Source organism: Protopterus annectens, chromosome 3.part0 (assembly GCF_019279795.1).
Source record: "Protopterus annectens isolate FY-2018-M chromosome 3.part0, PAN1.0, whole genome shotgun sequence".
In the NCBI taxonomy this organism is placed as follows: Eukaryota; Metazoa; Chordata; order Ceratodontiformes; family Protopteridae; genus Protopterus; species Protopterus annectens.
Window position 1 is genome coordinate 1,910,275,409 of NC_056731.1, and position 12,071 is coordinate 1,910,287,479.

At 41.5% G+C, this 12,071-nt stretch overlaps 1 protein-coding gene across 1 annotated transcript in view; it reads left to right on the forward strand.

Annotated features, from left to right (window-relative positions):
- WWP1 (WW domain containing E3 ubiquitin protein ligase 1) overlaps positions 1–979 on the forward strand; it is a 2,386,594-nt gene extending 2,385,615 nt beyond the window's left edge. Inside the window, exon 26 of the mRNA XM_044065992.1 lies at positions 194–979. Coding sequence (XP_043921927.1) covers positions 194–293 — 100 coding nt within the window. The 3' untranslated portion in view covers positions 294–979. The remainder of the gene's footprint in view (positions 1–193) is intronic.
- Positions 980–12,071: the final 11,092 nt, after the last annotated feature.

Here is a 12,071-nt window from a genome sequence, read left to right on the forward strand (position 1 = left end):
GCAGGCCAAGTACTAGGTTACCTTGTCAGATAACCTAAAATTCCACTAATGCAGTGAGGAATTCAAACATCTACTCTTACAGATAAGTAGGACTTGTGCAATAGTACTTTGTTTTAGAATTCTGTTAATGTTTGAACTGTTTGTATAACTTGCAAAAGAATGATGCCTAATTTTATCCTTCTTTATTTTTCAGTTTTAATCGTTTGGATTTGCCTCCTTACAAAAGCTATGAGCAACTTAAGGAAAAATTGCTTTTCGCAATCGAAGAGACTGAGGGATTTGGTCAAGAATAGATGCAGCACTCTGCAGATACTGATGGATTTTTTCAACATATCAGAAATTTCTGCAAATATACTCAGTGAAGTATATAATTGCACATACACGGACTTGTGTATATGGGCTGTATGTCTTGTTCAGAAGCCTATTTCTGAAACTCAAACATGCAGGCTGCCTGCATTCCTTCACATAAATATGCAAATACTTTGGCTTTGTTTTATATTTTATTTATTTCTTCCCCCTTTGAATGGCAGACTTTAAGAATAGCTTTTGTAAGGGGGGCTAATTTTGAAAGCAGAGACAATTTTCTTTTACAGTGAAAATGCTAATGGCTCTAGTTTTATAGAGCTTGAAAGTAGATGAAACTTTGCAGTCATTCTGGTAAGCCTGGTCTTGCTTTTTCAGGGTTGCTTCATCCAGACAAAGAAGTTCTCCAAATCCCTCCTAATGCAAGTGCTCTTCCAGGGTTATTTATTGCATGGCTGTTAATGGAAGTGTTGAAGGCTTATGCCAAACAAAATGTCTTTATTTACAATACGTGCTGCTGACATTTTAACTGAAAATGTTGTAGGTGGTTTTGTCATGTTTTAATTATTCTCATGATAATTTCCAGTTATTACCCCACATGTACCATTGTTTTGCAAGCCCATGGCTGTATATGGCATCTTAACAAATAAAGCCTGCACTGTTGTGTTTATGTACACATACATGTGTGTGTGTGTATGTATATATATATATATATATATATATATATATATATATATATACACACACACACACACACACACACACACCCACACGTGTTTGTAAATATATGAAATGAAGGATAATTGTGAAAAGAATTTTAAAAATGCATTTTTAGTCATCAAGAAGATAATAGTCCCTTAGCCAGTCTTTCCAGCATTTAAATGCCATTTGAGTACAAGAATGTGGAGTTTGAAGTCCAGCAAAAGGAGAAATGTTTACCATAAGGTTTAACGTGGTTCTTTCTTACCACCTGAGTTTAACAGTTGCTGTGTTGTGGTTTGCTAGTTCACCAGTCATTCTGTATTCTGTAGTCTTTTGAACTTGGCATTAGTAAGTACCAAAGCTCATTGCAATTTCACCTTTACTAATGATGTCCCTGTTTAATTCATTCACACCTGCAGCACAAATGTTGCTGTTCGGTGCTTTGTGCTTGCAGACCTGGTTGTGTGTGTGTGTTTGGGGATGGGTGGGGACAGCCCTTTCTCATTCAAGTCCATAGCACTTTCGTTACAGTGTAACTTAATCACAGTATTGAAATGGCAGCATTCACTGCCATGATTAAGTCATTTAAATGTGAGAAAATGATTTTAGCTCAACAAATTCAGCTTAAGATAATTTTTCTCAAATGTATTTAACTTTTATTTGATTCTGAGTCCCAGGCAGTTTGCTGCTCAGTTTCATTAGCAAGGGTTGATGCTGCTTCCCTTTGTACTTACTTCCTCAGAAGATACTTTCTTGGAAAATGATTTTAAGCTGCATTTAATAGCAGAATGTTTTAATTGTAAACTTTTAATGTTGGAAGAACCTTGTCTAATCATTCAGGAAATTTGTACGGAGAACCCCTCCTTTTATGTCAGAAGTGGTATGTGGTAGTTCTTTGACCCAATGCAACCAGCTGCATTTTTCCCATGTAAGAGAACAAACTGAACTAGGATTTAATATGGTGGTCACAGGTGACTCATATTTTACATTGAAAGAGCAAAACTTCCAAGACAGTCTGACCAGCTAATTTGCTTATTTTTATGAAGGGAAACAGTTTTAACCATTTACTAATCAGACCTTCTCCAAGTGGGTGGATAACTGCATTTATTCTTTTAGGACAAATGCAGAAAAACTTTTAGTGGAGTGAATAGAAGTCATTCTACCAGTTCTGTCCTAGTGCTGCAGCATTCTTCAGAAGTGTTTCTGTCCATAGTCTTTGTTAGGCTGATACTTCGACCTCCAGCCACATATTCAGTAAGCATTAGTTAGCGGCTAGTCTGTCTAGAAGTAGACCAAGATTTGCTCCAGCAGTCTTGTTTGGCATTTTATAGGCCATACGTACATTTCTGGGTTCTGAGGGTACACTGTTTAAGTCTCCACAGCTGTTAATTGTATTTGTTGCATAAGTTTTTCTCTTGGTACTCTGGGGCTCCAAAAACATGCTGATTGTCTACTAAATTATCCACCTGTATTGTATTAACCTTTGTCCTTATGGCCAATGTCATGTCTACAAAGGATATGAAAGGACCAGTTCACTTAATTAACAGATGTATAAATTAAAAAATAATTATTGTTAGGATGAGTAATATATATGACTTTTCTTGCCATAACAGTCGATGTTCAACTAAAGTATTATTAGTTCAGAACAGGTACAACCATTATTCTTTTCTGTACTTTTTTTCACAATATGGATCTAGAGATTTTTGTATATAGTTAGTTTTCTTTTATGGCTGATATCTGTCGATGGCCTTAGTCAGACGTGCCGTGCACCCGAGGTAGTAAAAGACTTTGATATATTGGCCGACATCAGGTCATCGGCATGGCAGGCCAACTCCCTTATGTCATGAATACTGCAACAGAGAAGAGAAGGACATCTATCGTTATGTTAAGTTCTTACACAGTTAATCTTTCTCTGCTTATTATATTCAGTTCACCAACTTTTTTTTTGACATTTTTCATTTTACAAAGTGTGGGAATGAAGGAGGGGCAGTGTTGGATGGCAAAGAACAGAGGCAGAAGGTAGAAGCTCTTAAAACACTTCACACTCCTTCACTCTCTTTTCTGCAACTAGTAGTACAAGGAGCAGCTAATGCTACATCCACTACCAAGAATTCTGATAGTTTTTCACTGAACATAATCCTGCATTCCACATTCTTGAGTTAAATTTCTTGGCATCCGTGTCTCAATAGTTATGATTGGAGACCCCATCTTTGTCCTGTGTGTGTGTGTGTGTGTGTGTGTGTGTGTGTGTGTGTGTGTGTGTGTGTGTGTGTGTGTGTGTGTGTGTGTGTGTGTGTGTGTGTGTGCGTATATATATATATATATATATATATGTGTGTGTGTGTGTGTGTGTGTGTGTGTGTGTGTGTAGAAATATATATGCATATGTGTATGTGTGTACATACATATATATATATATATATATATATATATATATATATATATATATATATAGTATGCTAAGGTTTTGAAACTTGTTAATTCTTATACATCTTAGCTTTTTATTAGTAGGTAATATAGACTACCTTTAGCCATGACCTTCCTCCCAAAGCATTTGTTAACATATTAACTCCTTTCTAGGCTCTAGGAAAACAGCTAAGTGAGAGTACAAGATGAACTGCCTTTTATAGCTAAGTTCCATCAGCTAGCAATGGCTGAAAACTGCACTTTTTGATGTCCTAAAGGTGTGTCAGTGCTGATGAGATCAAGCTGAAAGACTGACATCCCAAACATTGTAATTCATACAGCAACTACTGTGACATCTGCTGTATACTATTCTGTACATATGCGTATGCATGTGTGGGTGGGCGTTTAACTTAAACAGAGTAGACCTCAGTTTGAGGAATGCTGTTGCAGTAGGTATAACATGGCTGTTGGCATTGAGGTCTGCTTCCCTTACCTGACTCAAGTAGGTGTTGTCTGTAAACATTGTATATTGAACAGACAGCTATTTTCCCAGTTCCTCTAACTGCTTCTGGTTTAGTAAACATAGTGACAGTGGCATCAGTATTTGTTTAAAACATTCACTGACTGTTTTACCAACCATCAGGCACATCAGACTACGCTTTGTTTGGGGTTACCAGGCAGAAATGCAAGGAACTTGTGATCAGCACTCTAAAGTACATTTAGGAAAGTTCATTTGGTATGGTATGTATGCTGGCTGTTGGAGGATTCCCCTTAGTCAAAGGTACATTGTTCTCAGATTTAATGTATGTATGTAATGGGGATGTGGACAGTGCAGGGTGCCCCCACTACCACCAAAAGTAAACTTTAAAAATGTCACTTAGAGTTCTGGCATTTGCTGTTTTAATTTTCAGTTACTGTTTTGAAATTGTCCTTTTGATTGATGATCTCGGGTTACTTACAGTTCTGTCATGAAGCTGTTTGCATATCTTAATGTTATAGTGATTCTAAATGGTAAATAGTACACATTTCCTATTGGTGACCCGCATTAAATGATCATGTGCCTAATAATGGGAAGTAGTTTAACATATTGTCTTATGTAAAGCAAGCAGTCCGTAAACATTTCCATTTCAGTTGCCTTTTTTTGAAGCTTAACTGAGTGTAGATTTGTGCAATATGAATACAGATTTTAATGCTGCTGAAGCAAATGCATGTCTGAAAAATTAAGGAAGAAGTGCTGCTTATATTAAATGGGTCACAGGATATCTGAGGAGGAGCTTAGATGGGAAGAACATAAAAAGGAATGCAAACATTAGATAACCTCCTACACCTAAATCTGCATGGTAGATATTGTTGCTGCCAATTCAGTCTACCAACTAAGACTACAAAACCTGCACCACTACAGTTGCAAGTATAGATTCAAAACTGTCATTACCCGTGCCAGATTTCATCATTTTATCTTGAATTAACACCCTCTATATTGATAATTTGTGCATCACTGTACCTGCCTAGCCACCCAAAAGGTAGTTGCATATAAAAGGACTGCCTTGAGGTTCGAAATCAAATATTTTATTAGTACTTGGACCCTTCCCAAGAATTTATCACTTATCTCAGAAATGGATGATGAAAACTACCAAAGGTGTAGCTTAAACTCAAGTGAATAGACTTCTGTCTGTTTATGCTCACCTTCTCTTAAGCTTGCTTCAGTGGCTATAACCTTAGCTTCAACAGCTTAGCCAACATGCATATGGTGACCACTATACTAATGCTGCTGGAGACCAATATCAGTTAAGTACATTAGTCTGGCACTGTTATGCCCTCCTGTGTTAGGTAGAAGTCTTTCCACCATCCACACCACAAAGGAAGAGAACATCAGTGTGGAAGAGATCTCCATTTCAAGAGGATAATTTAGTATAGTTTCCCAATATGCACTAGAACTACAGTACAAACACTGAGCAATTTTGTACTTCACCTCCCCACAAAAAAAATAAATAAATAAGACATTTCAAGAGAGACTAGTTAAGTGTATCGGCTTTACTCAGAGAATGAAGTAAGTTATTGGGAACAAGGCAACTTTTAAATCTAACAATTAGAACCTTTCTTGAGGTTTATCCTGACCTCTAGTCAGATTTTTTATATGTTTTGAAGGTCTTGCATGCAAGAACAGCTACACACTATCATACATCAAGTATGTAAATATATTCATACCAGCCCATGCTTCTGAGATGGTTAAAATTTCAGTTCTTGTCGTCCCAGCTAAAAAGTTTATGCACCTGCATGGCATAAGTCTGGATTTATTTCATATATTGAAAGCTTCTAAATTCTGATTAAGGACAGAAGGAGGTGCCTCGTGGAACTGGTGCAAGAAACCCTCATAACATCCATAGACTGAACTGTATTTTCAGTGTCTGACATTTCAGTGGAATTAGTGGCTATAGCCTGGTGTTTGTGGAAGTAGGTTTAGAGTCTTCCTGGTCTGATTACTTCTTTTTATCATACCAGAGTATATAATGTGGGAGTGCGATTGCTGCTAAACTGGGCATAATCTAAGTGAGACATGGGTAGCTCTGTTGTGAATTGACAGCATTTGGTAGCAATGGTAGTATATGAAATATCATGTTTCTGAAAGTTTTTTACTTTAGGTTATTTTTCCTTCTCATGCATGTCAGTCTTCTGCACCACTTACAGGTCTGAAGCCTGTTTCTTCCCCCATTGCAGTGGCCTGTCAGAAACAGCTGATGAGTGCAGAAGACAATGTTGAGAGACTGTCATGCAGATAGTCATGAAACATTTGTAGCCAACTACCTGATGTTCTTCACGTTTCACTGTCATCACCTGTGGGATGCTCTTCGTGTTTCACTGTTGCAGTCATCACATTTGGGTTATCTGCTTGCAGTAGCCCGTAGTCGGCCTGATTATCAAAGTCTTGGGTCCTGCGGTGGTTGCTGTCTCATCTTCCATGACGTCAGGTAGTCAGGGGTGTAAAGCATGCAGCCAATGCCATTCCATCAGTCTTTCTTGCCATGCGGTGCCCAAAACAAAAGCAGTTCGCAAGTGCCGGTCGGCCGACTCCTGAAATTTTCGTTTTTGAGTTTCAGAACCAAAGTCTTCAACTAAAGCTAAGTACCCCATTGGGGAAACTTTTTCTTCCTCTAAACCGATGTCAGTAAAAGTCAGTAATTGTATTTCTTGTGGAAAGCATATACCTCATAAAGATTTTCATTCGTACTGTATTCCTTGCCTAGGCCCTGACCACGACGTACCTCGCTGTCAGTTTTGTGCCTTATTTAAACAACGAACTATACGTCTGTATGTTTACGCGTCTAAATATTTTGGTACTCAGTTCAGTTATCCAGATATGTCTTTAGTAAGCAACCCAACTACCGACATTCCTAAAAAACACAAAGACAGAGGCAGGCCGCCTAGGTCCAAAGCTGCCGACGACGCTTCTAAGCTAGTCACCAGTTCGCCGGTACTCAGTGAGGCACTTTCGCAGCCCCTGATACCCCCTATGTCAGATTCACAGGCCTCTACTGAGACCCATTCGGAGTCCGGTATGCCGCAAGATGCTTCAACTGTGGAACCTGCGGATGTCTCTACCTTGGATGAGTCCCGAGCAGCTGTGCAGGCACCGGCTTCTGAGGGTGTATTCAGGCCTACTGACTTGCATATTAAACCAATGCCATCTTCTTCTTCAAGGCCTAAAACTCGAACCATGCCTAGAAAACCAACGCCCAGACCGCATGGTCAGGCCTCTATGCCTAAAAAATAAATGATAAGAATGGCTGAAGACCTTATTACTTTAATCAGAGGAAGCCATCCTTCCCCCTCTAAGAGACCTAGAACTGAATTTGCTTATGATACTTGTGATCAGGATTCTGAAATTTCTGTTTCCTCTGATGACCAGGATTTACCCTTATCTACCTATGAGGATTCTGATGCAGAGGACTCTATTCCCTCTGCTTCCCCCTCCAGAGGGTTTCTCTTTTGGTGAAACTTTGCATACTCTTAGGGAGCATTTTCGCTGGGAAAGCCAGGATTACTCTGATTCTAAAAAGAGGCTTAGGGATTTCTTACTCCTGTCCCAACACATGCCTTTAGCTATCCCCCCTGTACTGGACATTGTTGATGATGCCTTTTCAGAATCTAGCTTGGCCCCTGACTCTACATCCTGCTCCCAGAAAACCTGATAGATATTACAGAGTTCCTGATTCTCACAAGTTCCTTTTTAAAAATCCTACTGCGGATCCTGAGACCATTTTTAAGGCTATTACTGCCAAAAATCCTACCCCCTCTGATAGAGATTCCAGGGCGCTGGATAGATGGGGTAAGAAGGTATGCACTTCTGCAACCTTGGCCATTAGGTTCTTAAACTGACAATTTCATATGTTAAAGTAACAGCATATTATTGGATTGCTTAAACAGAAAATGATGTTGATTCCTGACTGCGTTGAAAATAAGGATTTACAGGATTTAATGCATTTTGCTGAACAAGTTGGAAAACGTACATTGCAATGTGGTTTTGATTCACTACAGGCATCTTGCAGGGCTGCTGTCAGTGGGTCTGTACTTAGAAGGCATGCTTGGCTTAAGGAGCAATCTTTGCCAGATCATGTTAAAGCTAAATTGCTGGATGCATCCTTAAACCAGGACCGCCTGTTTGGCAACAAAGCAGAAGAATCCCTCTCCTCTCTTCTCCAAAATACTACTAAAGATCAGACAGGACAAACCACGGCCAATACTGATTGCGCCAGACTGGCCACGCCAACACTGGTACCCCCTCTTGTGCAGTGTGTCACTGCTGGCATCTGCCTCAGACCCCTACCCTGCTGTCCCAGCAGGAGGGGGCCAGATTCTGCATCCTCAGCTTCAAACCCTGAACCTGGCAGCCTGGCTAATTGCTTGACCTCTCCATTACAGTCCCTCAGTAAACAAGTGTTGGATGTAATTTTGGAGGCAAGGAGGCCTGGTACTAGAAAATTGTATGCTGAAAAATGGAAAAGATTCTGTTCCTGGAACCAAACTCAAGGGATGTGCACAGCAGCGCCCAATTTACCTCAGATTCTTCAGTACTTAACTGAGATGTTTCACAAAGGGCTTTCTTTTTCCTCCATCAAAATTCATGCCTCAGCCATTTCAAACCAAACCATTTCTAAATGGATAGGCGATTGCATTAATTTCTGCTATGAGCACCATGGAAAACCTGTCCCGCAGGGGATAAGACCACAATCAACCAGGGCTGCATCTACCTCTACAGCCTTTCTCAGAGGTGTCCCTATCTGGAGTTATGTACATACTTTCACCAAGCATTACCATTTGCCTATTTTCTCTAAATCCAGAGCTGTTTTTGCCACTGAAGTCTTGCAGGGCCTTATAGCTGGTCCTAATGCTATCTAAATTCCTCCTCCCATCCTTAGCTTTGGGAATCTACCCAAATGTGATGACTGCAACAGTGAAACACGAAGAACATAGTACAGTTGTGTACACTTACCATAAATGTAGATGCTCGAGTGTATTCACTGTTGCAGTCCTGGTTACCCTCCCTCCAGTCCCCGGCTTCTTTTGGCTTATACCTCTATTCTCCTTTACTGTGCTTAAAAACTTTTTGGTGTATTTGCTTTTTTGTTGGAGGTATAACCTTGCATATTTATATTTAATTGCTTCCCATTAGGGGGCACTTGACATCTGGGGGCAAGAAAAACTGATGTAACGGCGTTGGCTGCATGCTTTATAACCCTGACTACCTGACGTTATGGAAGATGAGACAGCAACCGATGCAGGACCCAAGACTTTGATAATCAGGCCGACTGAGGCCTACTGCAAGCAGATAACCCAAATGTGATGACTGCAACAGTAAATACACTCGAACATCTACATTTATAGCAAGTGTACCTAACTGTACTTTATCCCTGCTGTGGTAGCCCTTGGCTGGCCCGAATACCAGAGTCAATGTTTTTGTGCGGCGGCTGCTGTCGCTTGTAATCTGAAGTCAGGTCATCAGTACTATAAAGCAAGGCAGCCAACATCATTACATCAGTCTTTCTTGCCATGGAGCTCGTAGTAGAAGTCGCATGAGTGCGGGTCGGTCGCTACCAGAAGTCGAACTTCAGCAGAAAACGTCTAAAGTGAAGAAACCCGATGGGGACCCTTTTTTCTTGCTCTAACCAATGTCTGAAAAAGTTAACAATTGTCTCGCCTGTGGAAAGCAGATCCCATACCGAGACTTTCATTCCTACTGCATCACTTGTTTAGGCCCAAACCATGACGTTCCACATTGCTAGTTCTGTGCCCTCTTTAATGCGAGAAACATTCACCGTAGAGCTCTTTGTAGACAGTTATTTTTGTATTCTGTCTTCGAATTCCGATATGGCGTCCATCAGCCAACAATCTGCCGATATTCCGAAAAAACATAAAGGTAGAGACAGGCCACACAAGGCTAAGCCTTCCGACAACGCTATCGCTAAGCAAGTCATCAGTTCTCTGGAATTCAGTGAGGTACTTTCGCAGCCTCTGATACCCAATTCGCTTTCTATGCAGGCCTCTGCCAAGACCCTTTCGAAGTCCGGTATGCTGCATAAATCCACTTAGTCTCGGCCTCGGTTGGGTCCAGAGCCACGACGCACAGCTACCGACTTCCGAGGATGCCGTTCGCACTACCGATTCTAGACAAAAAAACATGTCTTCTCTTCCAACTACCATTTCTCAGAGACCAACGGATTCTCTCAGGCCTCAAAGTCAGGCCACCCCTAGGAAATCTGCTTCTAGCCACCATCTTGCTACTGCTCCCCCACCCCAAACTCAAATGCTTAAAATGGCAGAGGATCTGATGTCCCTTAGCTGAGGTACTCACCCCCCCACCCTAAAAAGAAAAAGGCTTCCTTCTCAAGAAATTATTATAGACCAAGAGTCTGAGGAATCTGATTTTCCTGCCTTTAAAGAGGAACAGCAGCCCTTAACTGTTTGAGGATTCAGATGCAGAGGAATCCATCCCCTCTGCCTCCCCTCCAGAGGACCTTTTTTCGGGGAAGCCCTTCACTCCCTCAGGGAGCATTTTCAGTGGGATTCTCAGGACTACCCACAGTCAAAGAAACAACTTAGAGAGTTTCTGGACCTGCCCCAGCACAGACCCCTAGCCAGCCCTCCTATTTTATAAGTGGTGGATGATGTTTTCCTTGAATCCAGTTTAGCCTCTGATGCCCTGCCTCCTGCTCCAGCTAAAACTGACAGGTACTACAGAGTACCGGATTCTCACAAATACCTGTACAGGAACCCTGCTGCTGACCCTGAGGTCATTACACAGGGACCCAAAGGAGCTAAAACTAGTTCTGTCAAGAATCCTCTTCCTTCTGACAAAGACTCCAGAGCTGTGGACAGATGGGGTAAGAAAGTACACACCTTTGCACCCTTAGCTATCAGAGCACTCAATTGTCAGTTCCATATGTTAAAATATCAACAACACACCTTGGAACAAGTAAAGCAGAAGATTGCTGTCTCTCCTGACGGTGCCAGCTCAAAAGAGCTGGCAGAATTACTTCACTCTGCTGGTCAAGTGCCCAAGCACTCATTACAATGTGGATATGACGTCCTAGAAACCTCTAGCAGGGCAGCAATGACAGGATCTGTTGTTAGAAGACATGCATGGCTGAAGGAACAACCTCTCCCTGATTATGTCAAGTCTAAACTTATTGATGCACCCCTAGATAAGGAACACCTGTTTGGGGAAAAAGCAGAAGACATGCTTAAATAGATGGAAGACAAAGCAAAATCTGTGCAAACAGTAAAAGATTTCTTTCAAGTTCAACCGCTCAGATTCAGCAGAAACTTTCCCTCTAAGCACTGGGCCTCCCCTGCACCCAGCAGAAGGGCCAAAGTAAGCCTCACAGGGACAGGACATCCAGGCCCCTATCCCAGGGCCAGCAAAGAAGCAAACAAATGGACCTCTTCCACCTCTAAGGCAGGGAGGTCCAAGCCAAGCTTCTAAGATAAACACTCACGATGACTCTCCCTTCCCCCTCTGCCCTCCTTTCACTCATCTAAAACTAGGAGGAAGGCTCACCCTCTTCAAGGACAATTGGGTTTCTATAACCAAGGACCAATGGGTATTAAAAATGATTTCTCAGGGATACAGATTCTCCTTCAGCGAATTCTCAATTCCAAGAGGGTACCCAGACCTTCCCCCAAACCAGTGGGTAGAGGCATTACAACAGGAAAAACAGTAATATCCCAGGGGGCAGTTGAACCTGTCCCTCAAGATCAAACAGGAAAAGGTTTTACTCCAGAATATTCCTTGTTCCCAGAAAAGAGGGCACTTGGCACCCCATCCTGGATCTATCCAAACTGAACATCTCCTTAGTGGTCCCCAGATTCCAGCAGCTCCTGCCAATGCTCACACACAACACCTGGCTGGTGACACTGGACCTAAAAGATGCCTACCTCCACATCCGAGAATCGTGCAGAAAGTTCTTGTGCTTCAGAGCAAGCTATCAGCACTTTCACTTCTCTGCGCTGCCCATTGGCTTATCTACTGCTCCCAGAGTATTCACCAAATGCTTGGCCCCGGCTATAGCATTCTGCAGACAGAGAAATATACAGATTTACCCTTACCTGGACGACTGCTTCATTCAGGCGAACAGTAAAGAAAAGTTGCTCCAGGATCTTCTCTT